The sequence below is a fragment of the Chinchilla lanigera genome, unplaced genomic scaffold (assembly GCF_000276665.1).
Source record: "Chinchilla lanigera isolate Chin_1 unplaced genomic scaffold, ChiLan1.0 scaffold00028, whole genome shotgun sequence".
In the NCBI taxonomy this organism is placed as follows: Eukaryota; Metazoa; Chordata; class Mammalia; order Rodentia; family Chinchillidae; genus Chinchilla; species Chinchilla lanigera.
The window spans coordinates 8,203,052-8,226,160 of record NW_004955429.1 but is presented as its reverse complement, the minus strand read 5'-3'; the positions used below and the strand labels follow the sequence as shown (position 1 = coordinate 8,226,160).

Genomic DNA, 23,109 nt, shown 5'->3' with positions numbered 1-23,109 from the left:
AGTGGCACAGCACTTGCCTGGTAAGCACAAGGTCCTGAATTCAATTCCCAGTTCCAAAACAAACAAACAAACAAAACTTATCTGTATGATAAGTGATACATGTAAAAGTTCCTTTAACTGTAATTGTGGTCATGCTTCTGTGATATACATGATTGGCAAGATGGTTTTCATAGCAAAAAAATGAAAATCATGAACTTGGCCATGTAATAAAAATAACACAGCATTCTCTTGGGAAAAAAACTAAGATTCTGTGAATAATCAGTTAAAATGGCATTTGGCCAAACGAGTGTATGAAAAATCATTATGTGTAAAAGTACTGCATCTTCACTTTATTCTGTGTTGTTTTCTTTCCCTCTATCAGGAGCTGGAGAGTATATTTTCCTTTGCATCACCCTCTTAGACCTATGCACATGGTCTATGATAAGAAAATAATCTTTGATCTACATTTTACTGTTTAATTTTTATTTTTAATCACTACATGTTTGCAGTACATAGCAATTACATTCATGGTAAGGAGTCGGTTCATGGACATAACTCAGCCTAACTATTTTTTCATCTCTTTTTGCCTCCCTTCTCTCTCTCCTCCCTCCAAAGATCTAATCTACATTTTAGAAGAATAGGCTCAAAGTACTTCAGATGCTTGAAAAGTTACTCTGCAAACATAAATCTGGATGATCTAATGTAACGGCCTGAATGGGAAGGCAGGCACATGTAGTGGAAGAAAAATATATAAGAAAATTTGACTACAAAGATTTACTGAAGCTGAGCACAGAAAGATTGATAAAGAGACCAATGTTGTCTGTGAAGTGTGAGATTCAGGTCCCTCCCCGAAACACGCACCTGTTCAGTCTCCTGGGACAGGCCTCTCTTTGCTTGTTGAGCCAGTGTCCCATCCCTGCCAACTTTCTTTCTCTCTCAAAAGTGGGCTGTGCGCCCTGAAAATTATTCGGTCATCCTACTAAGCAACATTCTGCTACTCTGATGGTCCTCCTGTTCTGCCACTGTCTGGTTTTCACTGCACAGGACTGTTCAGAATTGAAGTAGAATTAAAATATCTAGGATAGCACAATCGTGTTCCATAATGCAACTCCTGTGACAGAAAGCATATGGCTCCCAAGCCCAGAATATTTACTGTCTAGACCTTTAGAGAAGTTTGCCAAATAAATGTAGAACATCTAACAAATGTGTTGATGAATGAAAAAAAAAGTAAAATCTTATTCACAACAAATTGCTTTGGGGAAAATTTTAACCCTGGTTGTGAGAGGTTTGGTTGAATAAAAAGGAATATTGGAAAAAATTAATGATTTTAATAGTGTTACTTAAAAAGGATACAAAAAATGCAAATGAGGGAGCACTTTGAACTGAAACAATAAGGCTTGCAGATGAATAGTAAAAGATATTTTTGAAGGTGTTAAGTTGTTGGGTGTTGAAAAGTGAAGGAAAGAGTAGCATGAAGATTCAAGTAGTTGTATGCATTCAACATAGGTGTCTACAGCCTTGGACGTAAATATCTTTTCTATGTTGATTACAGAGTTATGCTCTGAAATATTAAGCCTGTTTCATTGAAAACAAGTCTGAAGCAAAACTACATAGCCAAGAATGCTTCTGTTAACATAAGGTGACATTAACTGTATTTCACGAAGCAGAAATTTGCCTCCCGCCCAAATTCTTAAAATCCTTCCTCGTTTCACTGTCTTTAATAAGACATAAAACATTGGTACACATGAGCTGCATAAAGTTCTAATAGAATTAGCATTTATCAATTTATACTTTCGATGCCTGAGAAATGTGATGCAGAATAAAGCAAGGAAATATGGAAAAACATACTGTTTCATGACTAGCAACTTTCCTTAAAGTGGAATGGATTTACTGACGCATTGTCAATAGTCTACATATGAACCTGGGCAACTGAGCCTGGTGCAGTCTCAGGAATCTTCTCACCTTCCAAGTGATCTCATAGGTCCAAAATGAATAGAATGTGACCAAGAATCCAAATAGAGGCCAGCTTTTTCATATTCTAAAAGTCACTTTTTTGGAGGAAGGGAGCAGTTGAGACACGAATTTAGGACTTCATCCAGGTTTTAGGAAGTGCTCAGTCACTGCTCCCCATTCCTGGCCCTAGTAACATTTTATTTTGTTAAGCATTGCATTTGCAACCTAGACTTCAAGAGGTAAATTGAACCTAGTAATGCACACATATACATAAAACACATATGTCACAATTATATATGCATAGTATTCAAAATGCTTAATCATGAAGTTTTTAAATAATAAAGGAATCGTCTTAATAACATTGCAGCAAGCTCTGTAAGTTTTAGAAGTCTTTCCACCAAAAATAAATTTATTTCTACCTCAGATAATTATTCTTAGAGCTTTAGAAGATAAAACTAAACTCATTATGAATTCTCAATATTAATAAAGAAACATAATGCTTTTGTTCACAACAAATTGTTGAAAAAGAGTAACAACCAACTTTCATGTTGAACATTTAATGTAATCTAATATGGACTATTGTGTATGTATAAAATTCTATTTTAATTTAATCTGGACTTTAGAGGTGTTATCTCACAAATATAACATCTTTAGAAAGATGTAGTAGTACAGTATCAAAAAGTCTTTGAGCAAAAATGTTTTAAATTCTAGTGTTCCACTGGTGATTGTAAGATTCACTTCATTACTATTATGTCTTTATATTGCCTCACATTAGATCTTCTAAGGACAGAAAGAAATGCTGTATCTCATTGTGTCTACCAATCTTATATTCTAAAGGAACTAATAGTAATAGCATATGTCTGAAAGATTCGATGCACTATAACATAAAATGATAAAAATCCTGGATTGTAATACAGCAAAGTGCAGAGGTGATTTAGTAAAATAGTTTCTCAATTTTTACTTCTTCAGCAGGAGAAATATTTTTTAAGAGTGGAATTCCAAATATACAAAATATAAGGTAGATTGCCTTGGGTACCATCTGTGGGCAGGTGCAGTCTTACGTACAGCCATCTACTTCTATTTCTACCTGAACCACTAGAGCAGCTGCCGGGGGGCTCTGAAAAGCTATATCCTGAACTCTGGACTTAGCTCCAACATCAATTATTCATGCATATTTTAGTGATTAAAAAATACTAACCTTCCTATCCACCCAATCATTCTTCATTTCCGAAAACCCAAATCAACTACGATTAGGACCCCTTTGTCTCCTAAAAACTGCTGGAGTTGGGGGTAGACAATGACATTCATTTGCCGAGGCCATTTATTGGTTACTCTTCCTGAAAAGATGGTAGCAGTGGTAATGTATTCATGAATAGCCCTTTTTCAAATATTCATGGTTCAACATAGAAACAAGGAAAACTTCAGGTTTCATCCGAAGAAAGTAGAAATACCACCTTTTTCTATTTCTCAGTCTCAACATTCTAAGTAAAACTCTGAAACTTATTTATAGTAAAGTAAGAAACCAGAGGAGAGACCTTTCTCTGATGAGATAATCATCTCTGCAGAGGGATTTCTCATTCCTGGCCAGCGTCTATGTTGGCTATCTTGGCAGAACAGAGGTGAGCTGATTCATGCATTGTTGATGCTCTTGAGGAAGACAGCTCAGAAAGCAGAAGCCATGAAAGTGAGCACTACAGAATAAAAATTCATGAGCAGGATAGCATTTTACAGAAGCACAGCACACCTAAAGTCCCAAGATTTTACATTTCTTTTTCTGAGCTAACCACAGAGTAAAAGTTATAGCTCTCTCTGTTCACCTTCACTCATTTTGAGATGCTATTTAAATGTAAAACTTGGTATAAAGTCAGGAATTCCTGAGAAAGGAAGTTAAAAAAATGAAATCCTGAAACTTCCACTAGGTTTTTTTTTTTTTTTTTTTTTTGCCTTCTTTGGCGGTGTTTTTGTTTTTGTTTTTGTTTTTGTCTTTTTGAGACAGGGTCTCGCTATGCAGTTCAGGCAGGCCTTGAGCTCACTTTGTAGCCCAGGCTGATCTCAAACTCCCAGGGATCCTCCTGTCTCAGGAGTGCTGGGATCCTCCTGCCTCTCCGGAGTGCTGGGATTACAGACATGCGCCACCACAACGGGCCACTAGTTTATTTTGTTACTCAGTGTTTACTCTGGTTGGTGCCTCGAAGCTATGGTAGGAAGTTTTTTTTTTTCTTTTCTTCTTTCCTTGAAGACTGAACTCTCACTTCTGTCAGACAAAGATAGCAAAGCTGGATTCTGGTAAGAAACTTAGATTCTCAAAAAAGAAAACTTGAACAGTTCTACTCTCTGGTTTGTAACCTTGAGAGTTGTGATGAAGGAAGTTGAAGTCTTAGTTAGGACTTGGAGGATATGTATCGATTTTTCTTTATGAATCAAGTTATAGTATATTTTTTAAATAGGCATTTTATGACCTGTGCTAGGTGCGAGTACAAAACTATGAAATAATTTGTATTTACTGAGCACTACTATGCCAAACACCAAAACAGTGCTTCATCTATTTAGTGTGTAATTTAATCCTCACCAAACCTCCGCAAGGATAGACTGTACAATCTCCATTTACACAAACTGAATCTCTAATATTAACTTGCAGAGATCACAGTAGGTTGTAAATCCAAAGACTGGCCCCAATTTTATGTATGCTCCCCGGAAGCTCCCACTCTTTCCACTGAGTAATAAACCTCCAATTTCTGCAGTACTCAAATGGTACTAACCATGAGGAACATTGCCAAGTTGGCCTGAGAAATACATAACTGATAACTGCTGAACAAATTTCAGATCAACTTTTGTAAGTTCAAACAAGTATGAGTACCCTCCACTTTTTCCCTTTCTTGTTCTTCTGATGGTCATATTAAATGAAGCAAGTTTTTTTAAACCTGAAAATATCCTGTAGCATGTTGAAAATTATAAATCAAGTTGTTAATTATTAATGCAAAGTTAGAAACTTCATTGTCATTAGCGGCTGAACTTGGAAAGGGAGTCAAGTGTGCAAAGATAAGATCACTTTTGTTAATGAGATACGAGGTGCTCCGCTGCTAAATTTTTCATAGGCTTGCATGCTGCTCATACACACAGGACTCCAGAAGTACACCAAAATAGTGGGGTTTTTAAATACAAGACTTATTTCTGAATCTTATATGCTAGTAGGTACAAAATGATTAATTTCATTCTTATAAGTAACATACCAGTAAGTGCAACTTTTTCTAAAATGAAAATATGAAGCATTTTATTCATATGTATGTAATTTAAAGAAACATGAATACCAGCCTATTTAATTGTAAAATCTTAGTCTTCCTTCAACAGCCATATTTTAGTCTGATTATCGTTTATCTTTGATGAGCTATAATATTTCTAAAGAAAAAATTGAAATTTATTTATAAATAAGAACCCAAATTGTTAAAACATATTCTCAGACACATATTAGTTAGTTGACAAAGGCACTTATAAGATCCATCAATAAAGAAATATTCTATTCATAGTATTATAATAACAAGCTGGATTTTCAATGATAATAATGCTTAGTAAGCCAAACTTTTTGTACAAGTCTCTAAATACAAAACTTCTGTTAGATAATAAACTTTCTGTCAACAGCCTAGGGACTCTGAACCGGATGACAGATTATTAGAAGGATGAAGTGGCTATTAAGTATTTTTGCTAACCACAGAATTCAGCTTTTCCCATTAGGTATGACGTTTGCTGTAGATTATTCATGAATATCCTGTATCATTTGTAAGTGCAGAATTTTGCAACCTCAGAGGTAAAAATCAAACAGAGAGTTAAAGTAATTAAAATGTGCTCAGGTAATAAATTTACCCCATAAATACAAATATATTTTCAAGAAATCTATTAATGTGATTAATAGAAATGTGCTGAAGATCATTTGATGTTTTGATAGACAGAAATTATTTGATAAATACAAGATTGCTTCCTATGAAAAGAGATTAGTGGACAGAGATATAGGAATATGGATTATGTGCACTAATAAATATTATTTCATAACAGCATAAAGATATACTGAACATGGAAGCCCCAGAGACATGCCATTAAAATAGGGAATAAAGCATGGATATTATCACCATTATTATGTCACATAATTCTGTAATTGTAGTTATTACACAGTATAAAAATATAAAATGAAAAATATGATTATAGGAATAAAGAAACAAAAGTTATTACTTGTGAATAAAAGACCCAGTTAAAAAAGAATTATACAAATCAATACATTTCTATGTCAGAAATAAGAATGTAGAAAATGCAATAATAAAACTTCCTTAATAATAGTAAAAATAGGTAAATAGTCACTAACTCACTAATCTGTAGAAACTATATAAAAAAACTATTAAAAAATTTGGTCAGGCACTTAGACTACTATTTGAATAAACATTTCAATGTCTGGAAAGCTAGAATGTATTAAGATGTCAGTTATTTACACATTAATTCTATACAATGCACAATGGGATTATTATTTGGAACATTAGAATATGATTATGAAAATCACAGAGGAAAATAACTGAATGAGACTATTCAAGAAAACATTAAAGATAAAAATCAATGATGGATTAAACTCCTAGGCACTATTTAACAAACAACCCTGACTTAGTTATCTATTTCAAAGAAATATGTATTTTTAAATTTAGTTCTTGCTTCCAGCCATGTGGCAAGATAAATTTAAAAGCATTTAAAGAAATAAATTAAGAATGAATTAATGGACTAACAGAGAATATGGTAAATATTTAATACCAAAGTAGAGAAGGATTTTCTAAGCAAAAGAAAAAAACAACAAAAAAATACATCTTAAAAAGTTGAAAAACTTCACTATATAAAAATATATACTGCTGTAGGCCAGGAAAAATTTCACTTTTAGAATGAAGGCCCAAATTACAGACAAACAAAATATTGAACCCTCTTGGTTCATAGAAATCTTTTTTTAAAAACTATCTACTGAAATAAATAGAAAAAAATTAAATTTATATTTAAATCTAAACATAAAGGGGATGACAGTGCATTTTACAACAACTAAAATAGTACAGGTATTGTCTATATGGTCTTAATATACTTTTATAAAGCCATTTAATGAGTTATATGCTGCCATTAACAATTATTTCCTAAGAGACCTTTATGGACATAAAAATACCTATATTCTTATATTAATTATGGAAAAGAAAGTTATTATATTTGATTGATATATTGGTATAAATAAAAACACAATACAACAGGGTAGAAAATAAATCCAACAATGTCTTGACATTGGGATGTACTTATGTTTGTTTTTATACTACTCTAAATTTTTATTAAAATGGTTATTTTAAAACCAAACTCTACTATTTGAAGCATCAATGTGATTAACGCCTACACTATTTATTAGGTGATGTTTTTTAGAGTGAGAGTTGTGATTTGAGAAGACCATATTAACTCCCAGTGTGTTATAACCTGAATTTAATAAAATAGAGTACAGTAGAAAATACACCTAGGCTTCATGTGAGTGGCTCTTTAGAAGACGGAATAGCAAATAAAAAGCACAATGAAACAAATACGTATTTATCTTGGTTACTTTTCTCTCATTGCTGAGACAAAATACCTGATGCCCAAAATTAAGGAAGGAAAGGTTTATTTAGCTTACAGTTTGTGGAGGTTTCAATCCATACTTGGCTGGCTCCAAGGCAGAGTGGCACATGGCACAGGGCAACCATTCATGGTGGTGAAAGTTAGCAAGTGCAACAACTGCAAAACAACTGCAGGCAGCCTCTTTCTCTCCCTTACATATGCAAACTACCTGCCCCGGGGGTAGGTGTAGCACTCACACCCATAATCCTAGCATTAGACCATGGATGGATCATAAACTCTAGAAGCCCACCCTCATGACTGCATGAGGCTTTGGGGGGACATACAGACACACACCATAACAGTATTTAACTTCAGTGTATATACAAAGCTATACTTTAATGTCTAAGCACTTAATATTAAAAATATTTCTTACTATGGCTTACTGCAAAGGAATTTAAGAGATTCTGTATTGGAGTCATCATGTTTTATTACAATTAGTGATTTCTGAAATCATAGTCTTTGTTTGAATACTGCATTTACATTCTTTGATCAAATTTCATTATTTCTGCATGTACCAGTTAAAAAACAAACAGTATCAGAAAATGGAAAGATATGCCTTGCTCATGGATAGAAGGAACCAACATAGTGAAAATGGCCATACTCTCGAAACTGATAGAGAGATTTAATGCAATCCCAATCAGAATACCATTAGAATACCTCAAATAACTAGGGAAAACATTCCCCAAATTCATCTGGAACCAGAAGATACCTAGAATAGCAAAAGCAATTCTGGGCAACAAAGGCAAGTCAGGAGGCATCACGATGCCTGATTTGAAATTATACTACAAAGCTAGTGTGATTAAATCAACATGGTACTGGCAAAAAACAGACAGGATCAGTGGAACAGAATAGAAGATGCAGACACAACCACCAACACAATCAGCCACCTTATCCTTGACAAAGGAGCCAAATATGTTCATTGGAAGAAAGCCTCTTTAAGAAAGGGTGCTGGAAAAACTGGCTTTCCACAGGCCAAACACTAGAACTAGATCCATGTCTATCACCATGAACTAAGCTAAAGTCAAACTGGATCACAGATCTAAATGTTAAAACAGAAACACTAAATATGGGGCTGGGGATTTAGCTCTGCGGCAAAAGCGCCTGCCTGGCAAGCACAAGGTCGTGAGTTCGGTTCCCGGTACCGGAGGAAAAAAAAAAAAAAAAAAAAAAAGAAACACTAAATATGCTAGAAGAGAAAATAGGTAGAAATCTTGAAGACATAGGTGTAGGCAGAGACCTCATGAACAAAACTCAGACCACACAGGAAATACTACAAAGAATCAACAACCGGAATCTCACCTTATTAAAAACCTTCTTTACAACCAAGGGAATCACCCACAAAGTGAAGTGACAACCCATGGAGTTGAAAAAAATTATAACCAGTTGTCCCTCAGACAAAGGACTTAAATCTAGAACATACAAAGAATTGAAAAAAAGAAAAAAAAACAGGCTCCCAAAATTCAAAGACCCAGTCCAAAAATGGATAACTGAGATGAATATACACTTCGCAGATGAAGAAATACAAACAGAAAATAAATATATGAAAATCTGTTCAATATCATTGGCAATTCAAGACATGCAAATTAAAACAACACTGAGATTCCATCTCAGTTCAGAAAGAATGGCTATCATCAAGAAATCAACCAGTAACAAATGCTAGCAAGACTGTAGGGAAAAGGGACTCTCACTGTTGGTGGAAGAATAGACTGGTACAACCACTGTGGAAATCAGTGTGGAGATTCCTTAAAAACTAGAATTAGAAGTCCCATTTGACCCAGCTATTCCCCTTCTGGCTATCATCTCAGATGAATTAAAAACATCATACTACAATGATATATGTGCACCGATGTTTATAGCAGCACAATTTGTCATAGCTAAATCTTGGAAACAACCCAAATGTCCATTAACCAAGGAACAGATCAAAAGACTTTTTTTTATATATAATGGAGTGCTACTCAGATGTAAAGAAGGATAAAATGGAGATTTTTATAGATAAATGAATGCAACTTGAGACCATACCCATAAGTGAAAAAAAATTAGATCCATATGTATAAACATTGTATTGTCTCACTAGTGTGAGAAAATGAACAAGTAAATAAGATTGGAAATGTACAATAGATATTGTGAATAGAGAAGAAATGGTTCAAAACCAGATTAGCTTTAATGAGAGAAAGGGGAAAGGAAGGAAGGGAAATGAAATTATATATATATATATATATAATAGTTATACAGCTAGCTTCTCTTAGTTCATTGGAAAGAAAGTTTTGTGCTAATCCTTTTCTGGATGATATTGCATGCCTGTCTCTTGTACTCTGAACAACTACTATAAATATAACAATATGGAATGTAGTATTTATTGTTACTCTCCTACTAGCCTGTTTTGGAACTGTTTTATTGTTAGTTTTACTTTTTTCTGTTTAAAATGAAAAACAAACAAACACCAGCAAAGGTCTTAAACTTGTGAAATCATAGAAGATATAAAATACCCTGTAGTAAAGGATTGTTTAATTCTATATGTAGCTAAACTTGTATCATGTAAAACTCCCTTCAGCAACATATTTCAATAGGTACTAGCAGCGTTTAAGAGTTAAATGGGAAATAAAGACACAAATTGGAATTTGCTATGAAATAGTATTGCAAACAAGTCAGTCCTTGGGTTTTTTTTTAGACAAATAGCTTTTAATTATTTCCAAATGAAGGAATAGTTCTTTCTTTGCCCCTTCTCAGTTGTATTTTAAAACATTTTGTGTGTATAAGCATAAAACAAATGTTGAAATATCTGATAATCTGGAATTACATTGCCCTTGATTACAACAGGCTGAAGTTAACAGCTCTGGGTATTTCTTGCTACTTTAATCTGAGATTAAAGGATTGCGCAGTCATACACTGATTTGTTTTCATGCACTACCATTGGGAAGCGTATTTTCGCCTACTTTTATATGTTCTCCATTTGCTTAGAGCCTGGTAAGGACACATTTGAGGCTAATTTGCCAGCATCATCAGTGCCCTTTAATCAGAATGGTACTGATGGGTTGACCTATTTCCAAATAAGCCTAGATGTTGTTTCTTCCTTCCTGGGATTATTTCTTTCCTATCCTATACCCTCAGACACCAGGAGCACGGGCAGGGACTGGTTTTGAGGACAGGACATTCATAAGAAGAAAGAACTTCAGCATGAAAAGCAAATGGCAAAACTCCTTTTCCTTATTCAAAATTTTATTCATGAAAGATAAAAAGGAACAGATTTCTTTTCACCTGTCACTGGGAGAGAAAAATAAGATGTGATTTATTTTATTTTATTTATTTATTTTTTGGTCCTTTTGAGACAGCGTCTCGCTATGAAGTTCAGGCTGGCCTTGAGCTTACTTTGTAGCCCAGGTTGGTTTCGAACTCGAACTGACGATGATCCTCCTGCCTCAGCCTCCCGAGTGCTGGGATTACAGACATGACCACTATGCCCACCTAGATATGAATTTTTTAAACCACAGTAGAATTGGAAGAATAAAAATCCATACTGTTATATTTTATAAACACACATTAGGGTTACTGCATATTCTAGAAACTTAAGAAAATGGCACAGGCCTTACTCTATAAACTTCATTGAAGAGATGCCACATATATGATGATAACAATCTGGCTATCGAATACCATATGATTTGATTCCAGCCATCCCAAACTCATCTTTAAGGAAAAGCCCCTGTATTCTGCAAGTAGCTTTTCTTACTGACATTGGCTTATGATTCAGGGCTATGATTAGTTTCAAGACACGTTATCAGGACAAAGCATGCTTCACATTCTTATGTTATAAGGAGGTAAAATTACCTGCAATATATTGGTAATTTACCAATATATTGCAGGTAATTTACCTGCAGCATTGCCTCTAAAATAGGTTCGTGATCAATTCATCTACATTCCCAGAGCTATATAAAATGAGTCGTTTATGAATGAAAATCCTGAAAATATTTACCACCCAATCTGTTGATTTTAGAGATATTCCAGAGGAGAAATTGTTCATGTCATGCTTGCAGACAATTAGGAACCAAAGCACACCTCATGAGGCAAATGAGATATGAGTTTGCTAATATTTATTTATTTATTTATTTATTTATTTATTTGGTTTTTCTCCGGTACCGGGAACCGAACTCACGACCTTGCGCTTGCCAGGCAGGCGCTTTGCCGCTGAGCTAAATCCCCAGCCCCCGCTAATCTTTATTTAAAATAATGATGAGTATTATCAACATTTAGGATGTAAAGACCTATTTTTCATATTAAATGCTTTTAGTTTCTTAATAAAAAAGCTTTTCCCTATGTCTTACAGCACTGTATTGTGTACTACCTTATCTATGATAAAATATGTTAAAATCACGACTGTTTAACATCTCATCTAAAATATTTTGCCTTTTTAAAAGGACCATTTCATCTCTATGATGTTACAGGATCATTTTTATACTTCTAAAAACTGGTAGGAAAATTTCCTAAATGTGTAACTGATTTTTCTATTAAGGTAACTCACTCTAAAATAAATACACTTGATGAGGCATTTGTCTCAAAAGTTTCATAATTTTGCATACTAATCTAGAACAGGCTTCAACAAATTATAGGAAGAAAGTGGGTCAAATCACTTCCTAGTTGTACAAATAATGTTCTATTGAAATACAACTACATGTGTCTGCTTATACATATATGTGTCTGCTTTCATATTAATAAATGCAAGAGGTGATGAGTTGAGACAAAAATTATATAGCCTGCAAAGCCTAAAATATTTACCATCCAATCCCTTACAGAACAAGTCTGTTTATCCCTGATGTAGAAAGTAATTCGTGACACAATCCTAAGTTTATGCAATATTTCCTTCTTGAGTTCTCTTTTGACGATGTCTCATCTTACTGGCAAAATGATGCATGTTCAGTTCAGAAAGATATGTGCTTCATCTTCAATCCTTAGTTATCACTTATGCATATATTCTAATCTCTATTTCCTTCACCTGGATATATTGCTCTTGCAAAAGGAGTGGTCCTATTTCTGAAATGTTTTCTAAGACACTGAAGAAATTTGATGACATTTAATTTATACTCTTGCATCTTGATTTGACAGATGTTGCAAGCAAGGAGAATATATTCTTTCTTAGGCTGCATTTTTTGTCAGGTTCACTTAATGTGTTGTTCTTTAGGGGCTTTGAAATCAGCACCTCATTGAAATTGGGTGCAGATTAGAATTAATTTGAAGTGTAGCCCTCTGTCCCTTCATTTTGGAATTAGGTAGGAGAGAATAATTTGGAAATGAAAACACTGAGAATCTATTGTAGTTAGGCACTCAGAATTTTTCAAGTTAGTATTGGAGGAAAATATGCAATATTATGTAATTCCTGTCTAAATATAAATGTTGATTAAAGATTTGGCTCTAATGTGAGAGCAACTTAGTTTTTTTGTCATAAGCTTCTATAAACCTAGTTCTTCAATGTTATAATAAGGAACTTATATTATAAAACATATTTTACATTAACATGTTACACAGAATAAATTCCTAAATATTTTTTAAATCTTGTATTTGTTGTAAAAATCACACTCATTTTTCTATAACCATCAATCTTACTACAAGCTACTACAAAGACAACCAAGGTATTAAAAAGAGCTAACATTTACTGAACCTTTCCTGTGTACCATCCTACTTCTAATTATTAAATACTCCTCCCACTTCATTTTACAGATGAGGAAACCAGCTCAGAAAAAAAGGCTAATATAAGGGTAACATTTCCAATTAAATAGGAGGGCTAATTTTATGTTCTATTGAACAGGGTAGAGACTAATTAATAATATTGTATTGTATGTTTCAAAATTACTAAGAAAGTAAGCCAGGCATGGTGGCTCATGCTGTAATCCTGGCACTCAAGAGGCTGAGGCAGGAGGATCATTGGAGTTCAAGACCAGCCTGGGCTACAAAGTGAGCTCAAGGCCAGCCTGAGCTACACAGCGAGACCCTGTCTCAAAAAGACAAAAAAAAAAGGAAAGCAAGATTTAAATATTCTTACAACAAAAATATCTCAGCCGGTAAACATTAATTAGGTTAATTTCATCATTTAACATTGACCTTTTTTTTTTTTTTTTTTTTTTTTTTTTTTGCGGTACCAGGGATCGAACTCATGACTTTGCACTTGCCAGACAGGCGCTTATGCCACTGAGCTATATCCCCAGCCCCTCATCATTTCACATTGAGCATATGTACGTTGTAATATCACATCATACTACATAAATATATATACACCTACTATGTCGTGATAAGGTAAAATTTTAAAAGAGAAAGGAAAAATAACTTGCTCTGAATCACAATGTGTTTTGTGCTTGAGACAAAATTCTAACAAAAGCACTTTACTTCTCCTGTGTTCTTTAGAAATCCTTTGAGATAAACTTAAAAAACAACCAGTTATAGTCTAATAACTGGAATTGGTACTGGGGTGGGAGGGTCTGAAAAAGTGTTGCTAACCCTACCTGGGAGAGGAAACAGATGTTTCTGGGAAAGATTAGGCTTGAGCTGAACAGAGTTTACTAACTGGGGATTCTAGACATACGTAATAGCATACTCAAAGGCAATATCAGGAAAGAGCTTAGCATGCTCAGAAAAGGCAGGAAAACCGCTATTCTTGAAGGGAAAGAGGGTAGAAAACAGGCTGAGGATAAGGTGAGGGGTCTGATCTCACAGAAAGGCAGTGGCCTTCTGGTTTCAACGCTGTGAGAACCATTGGAGATGCTTGTTCATAATGAAAAGAGCTGGACCCCAGTCGCCAGAGAATCGTACTTAGATCCAAGATTAGCATTTCGGGGGCATCCTGGGGAATTCCAGCGGGGAGGGCTCTTTGTGAACCTCTGTTACAAACACTGGGAAATCAGGATGCTGAAGCATGATATGCTTGGTGGCCCTGGGTTGAAACAAACACACAACAGCTGAGGGAAGACAGGAAAGTGTTCCCCCAAAAAGGTGATTTTTTTCTTTACTTACAATTCAGAAATGGGCTGGGGATATAACTCAGCGACATAGCACCTGCCTGCCAAGCACAAGGTCCTGAGTTCGAGTCCCAGTCCAAAAGTAACAAAAACAATTTAGAAATAACAAGAAAGTGACTTTCAAAATAATCTGGATCTCTCTCTCACTCTCTCTCTCTCTCTCTCTCACACACACACACACACACACACACAGACACCTTTGCTTATAATTGCTTTGGATGTTATTTAGATTTCTGAATTACAGGAAATGCTGAAAAGTCAGGGGCCAGGTTTACTCATTTTTAAGGAACTTAAGTCCAAGAATGTGTAAGCTTTTCCAACCACACTTTACTGGTTTTGGCATTTGCAGTCCCTTCTGTCCTCACCATTAGTAAACTACAGATAAATTAATAGAGAATCAATTATGAGTCAATAAATGAGTGAAGGACTTAATTGACTCACACATTTTCAGTAGAACTTAATTTTACACAATACAACTGAGAGATTGTTTAATGAATCAAGGAAACTGCAGTGCTTCTGTACTTTACCCTGGGATTAATTTAACAATTTAAGCAGCTAATTTTTCTAAGATAAGCTTTCAGTAGCACACAAATTTAAGATCTGCTACTGTATCATTATAATATGAGGTAAAAGCTTATATATCCCACCGGTTTTGTGTACCTCTGGAATAGAGGAAGTGAGGGCAAACTATATTTTTAAAGTCGCCTGTTCATTTCCAGCACTTGTGGTCAGGTGACACATCCCCCAAATTTTTCTTGGCAGAAAATTGATACATTCACACTTTCCAAAAGTACATTCCTGAATGTTTAAGCAGACTTGAAAGGAAAGGAGAAAACAGTCACGTATCTGGTCTGGAGTTAAATAGACACCGCACATCAGAATATCACTAGGTAAGCAGAGATGGCCCGAGTCAACTGGGGATTCTCCAAGTTAAGATGCCAAATCACACGCTGATGTTTATTCCACACTTAAGCTTGTTCAACACAGATGGTAGGCATAAAATAGCTGAGCTTCAGTGCATCATATCTGGAGAGAATGATAGATAAGGTCTTCTTTCTTGACAGTAGGGTTGTTTTCACATTCCACTTGAACTGAATTATGCTCTTTCATGCCATAGTGTATGAAAGAATCCTAGCATGTTTGGTTAGAATTCTTAGAAGAAGCCATTATATGGACTCTTTGGAAAACAAGGAAAGGGGAAAATACATAAAAAGGTGAGCACTATAAGAAATATGACACCCAAAATTGAGTATCTTCCATTTTCAAAAGTAAATAAATGCTTATTGGATTAACATGCATTAATATGGATTCTTATATATTACATACAAGTGTATATTTATGTGTTAATGTTAAGGGACAATGTAAATCTTTCATTTAATGGACTGGCAAAAATATTTTGAATTTCTAATGTAAAAAAGATATCATGGTCAGATATACTACATGTGATCAATATAAAACATTGGCCCTAACTTTAAAATGTACTCAACCAAGTTTGGTCATTCAGAGATATTATATAAAGGTGAAAAGTTAAGTAGTGTTGATATGATCATGGCAATTATGAAGCTTTGTCAGAATGTGCTACGAGTAGTAATTTCTGGTCAGGGAAGTGAATGGGCTACACCAGCATAGGTAGTGGAGACAAATTACTCCACTCAAAGAAAAGAATATGAACAAAATCCTATTAGCCTGGTGCTCCCCAATGTGTTGTTGGGGTCCCCAAGAACACACACAGGTCCAGCTTTTCACTGAAGGACTCATAAAATTTGACAATGCCGCTATGCTCAAAGTTGCCATTCCTCACAGAAAAAGAAGATGGATTAAAATTAGCAAAGGTAAAAAACACATAGCACAGACTCTGGGCAAGCTTTCAGCTGCCCTTTCACTGCAAGAAAAAATAGACAGCACTAATTCCCCCAGCAATGGCATGTAATTGCCAACCAAGGATGTTCACCTAAGCTTTGTACCCAGGGTTTCAGTGTGGGTCATTCACACAGACATGGAAAATCCCCGTGACTGTCCTGACTCATCTGCATCTCATGCTCCTCCAGAAGTCAGACTGATACATCATGGCCCCACGCTCCAGGTGAATTATAGCAACTTTCATAATAAGTCACTGTCACTATAAATTGTCTTGCATAAGCCAACCCTGTCATCAGGCAGAAGATGTCTGAGTTTAGAGGTGATCTCTCAGGTGCATAGTAATTCATAGTAGAGAAAGAGTTTGTGGAATGGTTGTCTTTAAATAAATAAATTAATTAATTAATTAATAAACAGTCAATCTCAAGAGAATGATGCTTGTAAAAGTCTTGTCTCTACTGATTTGTTTGGATGAAAAAAAGAAAATCTGAGGAAGAAGAAAACCATCTTCATGGCATAACAATTGGGCTTAGCTTTGTGCAAAAATCTAGACATTTTCTACTGTGTAGTCATTCTATTCTCGGCCACATGTCACTACGTGTGACCCTAACAGTGGGACACCTGAGGAGGGAGTGATGACTGATGTAAGTCAGCAACTCTCCTAGTGTAACTGCTCCAGTTACCAGCTCTGCAGAAGAAAGTGCTACACTGAAATTTTCAGCAACAGCTATTTACCAATCCTTTTCTCTCAATTTCTTTCCCCCACCCTCCACCCTGCACTTTCTTTGATGAACTACAATGTGATCTTGGAAGATGTTCCAGTGGATTTGATCGCCATCGGCAGGATTGGGTGGACAGTGGATGCCCTGAAGAGGTACACATGTGCTTTATTACCATAAGATTCCTGGGACCAAGCTGTCATATGTTGCTGCTACTGCAACTTAGTAAGAATGGTGTACTATAGTTGTAAAACTAGCCAGTAGTCATTGAACTCCTAATATGTGCCAAGCACTGGGTTTATTTCTTCTATGTATTATCTCAATTTGTTCTCATATTCACTCTATGGTGTAGATGCTATTAATACTCATCATATTACCAGAAGAGGAAAGGAAGAAGGAGGGAGTGTGTGGAGAGAAAGAGAACACAGTTGCTTAGAGTTAGGCACTTGGCGATGGAAAATAGGACAGCCAGGACTTGAATCTGTGTGAGCAGAGGGTATTACTCATGAACACTTGCTGCTTTTCTACTATCTAGGAAACATTTTCCCTCCTTTTAGCTCAAATAATAAAAACAATAGTATGCAAAAAAAAAAAAACCAATTACAGCAAATCAAGTGTATGATAAGAACTGAGAATTTAGCATAAGTAACACAGAGAAGACATGGTACATCGTTAACTCCAAAGGAATCGCAATAGAAGTAATCATGCATTGAAGTAATTCAAGTAATTGTGCACATTTAAGGAAGCAATGTTAACCGTTTGAAAGTTTTCCAGTGAATTCCATGAACACCATCATTTCAGGGTCACAGAGATCCTAAAAATAGTTCATAAAGAAAAGTATTTCTTCACCCTTTATGGAGTTCTAGGGCATGAATTTTAATTAAAATTACTAACAGTTACACAAGTTTTCTCATCCAGCAGAGGGGCATAAATGCCTCATGGGAGGTATTTTATTCATTTTGGGGGGTAAGGTCTCATAAAGATCTTAGAAATACATCTTGAAGAACATTCTTGAGTTGTTAAGTATAGTAGTACAAATACACTTTTAATCAACTTTCTGACATCCATTTGGGAAATTGCAGAAAAAAATATATATATATATGAATTTAATTTGTGTGGCAGCACAGTGCAAAAGAAAATACATATACTGATAAATACATTATGTTTTGAAATCGTTTTTTCACCATATTCTACGAACTATGCTAACCACTAAAGCTACAGGGATTATAAGTAAAAGTTACCTCCTCCCAAAGAGCTCAGACTCTATCCTATTCCATAATAGTCAATGCTTCCTTTCTATTGTGCAATTAAATTATCAACATTACTAGCTGTATGGTAAGCAATTCTATCTATTCTTACAGGTAAGTAAATAAGTTCACAAACTGCTAGGGCATTTTCCATACCTATAACAAGTACTAAAGTTTCTTTCTTTTACTGTGAGTTGAATTTATTCAACAAGGATGATGAGTATAATGCATGTTAGTGGAGAAGGTTTCCTTAACTAGTTGCCAACGTACTTGAGTTCGGTGACACAGAACACCTCATCCCCACTCCTACATACCACAAGATACATGAAATGAGGTTAGCCCTCATAGATAGGCAGCAGGGAACAGCAGAATCTTAGGATTTATTGCAATCCTGGCCCGCAGGGTAATGGGATCTCATCTGCAGGCGCTCTTCTTGAATCCTTACTGAGTGACCCCAGATAGCAGCCCACCTTGGGGTCACCAACTTACAGAACTAAAGTATTGAAGACCGATCTCTGTTTAGGGGGGATCCCAAAGAGAACCAACACTGTTTGGGTCAATTTCATTTTATCTCAAGATAATTGTATTTCCAGTCCATTCTATACTTACTCTTGAGAACTGTAAGTGAGAAAGAGCAGAGAAATATTATTCCCAGGCCACCTAGAGAGCTACCTGTATGTTGGAATGTTCTAGAAACTGATCACTTATTTCATGGTATGACCACTATGTCCATCTAGGTAGATGGGCCACTAGGCCCAGCAGGTAGATAGCCAACTCTTAGAGAATAACATGGGCAAGACATACTAACTACAAGTGTGTGGTCTTGTTAAGCAGTAGGAAGCATGAGGAAAGGTTCCCATAAGGAGGTAATGTTTAAAGTGAGCCCTGAAGACAGCTGAAACAAGACACAAGGCATGAGATGAGATTGGTGAGGTGAACAGGGCCCTAAATGTGACAAGTCAAAGGAGTTTGATTTTCTCCTGAAACCAAGAAGAGAGATCTAAAGAGTTGTTTCTCAATGGCTCTCTAAGGTACTTAACTGTGGGTTGTGAGGCAGGAGGCCAAAGCATTGACTACTAGAATCCAGGCCAGAGATGGTGATTGCTGTGGCCTCAATGTGGGATGTGCCCTCAAAGCCTTATGTGCTAAGAGGTGGAACTCCTGAAAGGATTATGGGGGAACCACAGCTGATTTGCTGTTAGGAGGTGGGGCCTGGTCGGAAGAGGGGTTACTGAGGACCTGACCTGGAAGAGCAGATACCGCTCTCCGGCTCCTCACTTCTCTCCGTGCTTCCTGGCCGCCATGATGTGAGAGACTTGCCTCCACTACGCCCTTATGCATGCTGCTCCCACTCTGGAGCCAGCGACGATACACCGTATCTGGGAGCCAAAATGAACACTCCCCCCTTTACATCTCAGATTTTGGGTACTGTGTCTCAGCCTTGAAAACAGTGAACCAAGACAGTGGTCTGGACCAAATCACTGGATAGGAAGCTGGGGAGGAGGGTGATGGTGATAGTGGGGAAAGAATCAGTAAGTAGTTGCTTTCATGGAAATGAGAACTGAGTGTTCTGAAATTCTCCTTTTTTATACCATTTTCAAAAATTTTTTTACATTTTTTTAAAGGAGAAAAGGTTTATTTCAATTCACAGTTTGTGGAGGTTTCAGTTCATAGTTGGCTGGCTGCAGAGCAGGGCAGCCCGGCAGAGGGGCATGGCAGAGGAGAAACAGTCCGTGGCAGAGCAGGCAGAAAAAAGCAGCCCTTTTAAAGGCTTTTGTCATATTAAAGTCATTCTGAAGCACAGTAAGGAAATGAATACCCATGGGCGTGCTACACAATTTAAAACACGAGAGTTACTGATCACTAAAACTTGGCTGTTTTTACTCCTGTTCCATCCTAGGCTTGTCTTGCCCTGGTAACAGTAAATTAAACTATTCTGAATTTTAAATTTTTCACTCAGAAATTTTGTAGAACTTTACACTTACCCATGTTGGTTCCTGTGGTGGTTTATTCATCTCGGTAGCTCTATATTATATGTGATATGAATGGACCATTCATTCACTAAGCAAATGTTTATCATGTGCCCATTATATGCCACACACTTTTGGGGTACTGTGATGTAGTAGGAAAATGAAAACAGCCCAAAACCACTAAATCTTACCTTTCTGGAATTTACCTCCTTACAATAACATTTTCCTCACTCAGCCTTTAGTTTATGGACATTGCTTCCAGGTTTTTACTATTACAGAAATGTTTCATGCGTGTCTCCTGAATCGAATGTACAGACGTTTCCCTGATATTCCTAAAAGTAGAACTCATGTGAGTCAGAAAAATGTTCAGTTTTGAAATCCCAAATTGCCCAATCATGTCTTTTCTCATTTTTCTGTTTGGTAATTGTCTATATCTTTTTACTCTGTATACTGTATCTTTGTTGGTTAGAAGTAAATACACATAAAAAATCTTGAATATAACTGCCTTACAAAACTCTCTTACTGATTTAAAAACTATGTCTGAATATCCTTGTTAGCTCTCTATTTAGACAATCATGTCACCTATAAATAATGAGAATTTTGCATCTTATTTTCCACACCTTTAATTTTTGGTTTTATGACTCTAGCTAATATCTCAAGATACAGTGTCTTAGTCACTGTCCTCCTCACTGGAACAAATTACCCCAGCAATTTATTTTGGTTTGTTTTTGTTTTTGGTACCGGGAATGGAACTCAGGACCTTACACTTGCCAGGCAGGCACTTATGCCACTGAGCTATATCCCCGGCCCACGCTAGCAGTTTAAAGAAGAGTTTTGTTTTGGTTCAAGTTTTGGAAGGTTCAGTCCTGGTTTGATCTATGGAATGGTACAAGGGCCTGGACTGAGGAAAGCTGCTTTAATCATCGCGAAGGGAGCAGCTAGGGAAGGAGCAATGTCCTTCCAGACCACACCCCCAGTGCCCCACCTCCACCCAGGGCCTCCTAAAAGCAATCCTGCTGTAACACCCTGTAATCCAATTACCTTTCAAAGCTGCACCTCTGAGTATATGAAGTTCTTAGGGGACACTAAATCTAAACTATAACATAGATATATATCTGTATCTACATCTATTTTTATATCTTTTTCCAGATTTTGGTTTCTTTATCATTTTCTCTCATTTTAATTCATAATTATTCTCAATTTAGTGTGTTACATTTATCAGTCTTTTATTTTATGTTCAACTGTATATGTATGTGTATCTACTTTAAGAAAAATTTTTCTGTCAGAACTGGTGGCACATGGCTGGACTCCCAGCTACTTGGGAGGTTGAAGCAGGAGAATCTCAAGTTTGAGGTTATTCTGAGAAACCAGCAAGACTCAACTCCTGTCTCTATCCCCAAATATAACCTTTCCAACCAAATTTTATAAAAGTTATTTTATATATTTTCTTCTAAGTGTTTTAAAGTCTTGTCTTTCCAACTTTTGCCCGATTTTGAAATGCTTTTATACAAGATAATACTTTTAAAAATCCAATATTTAGGGCTTTCTCCAGTACAGCTAATCAAATTTCAAAGCCCATCTATCTAATAATCCGTCTTTTTGACAATACCTTAGAGAAACACCACTTTCATAAATAGTTTCTGGCTTACCTAAGACTTGGTTTGTTATTTCTTAGACAGCACAATGCATAATTTTGTTAAAAACAAACAAACAAACAAACAAGAAACACATTGTCTTTCTGACAAGTCACCTTACTTCTTTATTTTCACAAATGAGTTGACCATTTTAGGGCCTTTGTCACTTATATGAATTTTAGAGTCATCTATCAAAATTGGTAATCTATTGACCTGTACATTTTATTAACACTTTAATTGAACTTACACTGAACTGTGAATTATATATTTTCAAATTAGGAGAACTTTAAAAATTTATCTTTTTAATGATTTCTAACTTAATTGAATTTAACTGAATAATATATTGCACATGATATTAATTCTTTCAAATTGGTTGGAAATCTTAATATTACATGAATAGCTATACATATTCTTAATAAGAATGCATGTTTTCCAGTTGGTGGGTGTCAAGTTTGATCAGTGTGCAGTTCAACTACTGTCTCTCCCTCCTTCTCTCTCTCTTTTTATGCTATGAGTTTTTTGAGGATAAGATTGATCTTTTCATTTTTCCCCTGTACTTTTTAATCTCTCTTTTATATCTTCTACTTTCTTATTTCTCTCTGCTGCACTGTGAGGAATTTCTTCAGGTATATTTGTATGTTAATTCTCTTTATCTTGCTCAATCTTCTATTTATTCAATATTCTAATTATTTTACTCATTGAGGAAGTCATTTCAACAATACATTTTTCCTTTCTAAAATTTGAATTTGACACTATTAAATCAATCAAGTCATTTTCATTGTCTCATACTGGCAGTGTATTTTTAAATTTTTCCATTCACTTCTTTAAATACTGCACACCTAATTGTTATACACTCTATATTGGATGTCCCTGGTGTCTGAAGTTTTGCAAGTCCAAGTAAGCTATTTGTTGCTCATTGATTTTGCTGACTTTTTAGTCAAGCACTCTTTTTGTGTTTCAATTTTGTGTTCTTTAATAAGAAGCACATATTAGTTTAGTCTTATCCCATGGGAATACCCAGGACCCAAATAAGTGAGGCTTCCCACCAAAGAAGACTTGATATGGGGGCTCTGAGGGTCCCAGGGGGGCCACAGCTACAGGTT

General features: G+C 35.7%; 1 protein-coding gene across 1 annotated transcript in view; it reads left to right on the top strand.

The window, feature by feature from the left end:
• The window catches only part of Plxdc2 (plexin domain containing 2), a 425,675-nt gene that overhangs the window by 340,767 nt on the left and 61,799 nt on the right, over positions 1 to 23,109 (top strand). Inside the window, exon 10 of the mRNA XM_005386938.2 lies at positions 17,250 to 17,310. Coding sequence (XP_005386995.1) covers positions 17,250 to 17,310 — 61 coding nt within the window. The remainder of the gene's footprint in view (positions 1 to 17,249; positions 17,311 to 23,109) is intronic.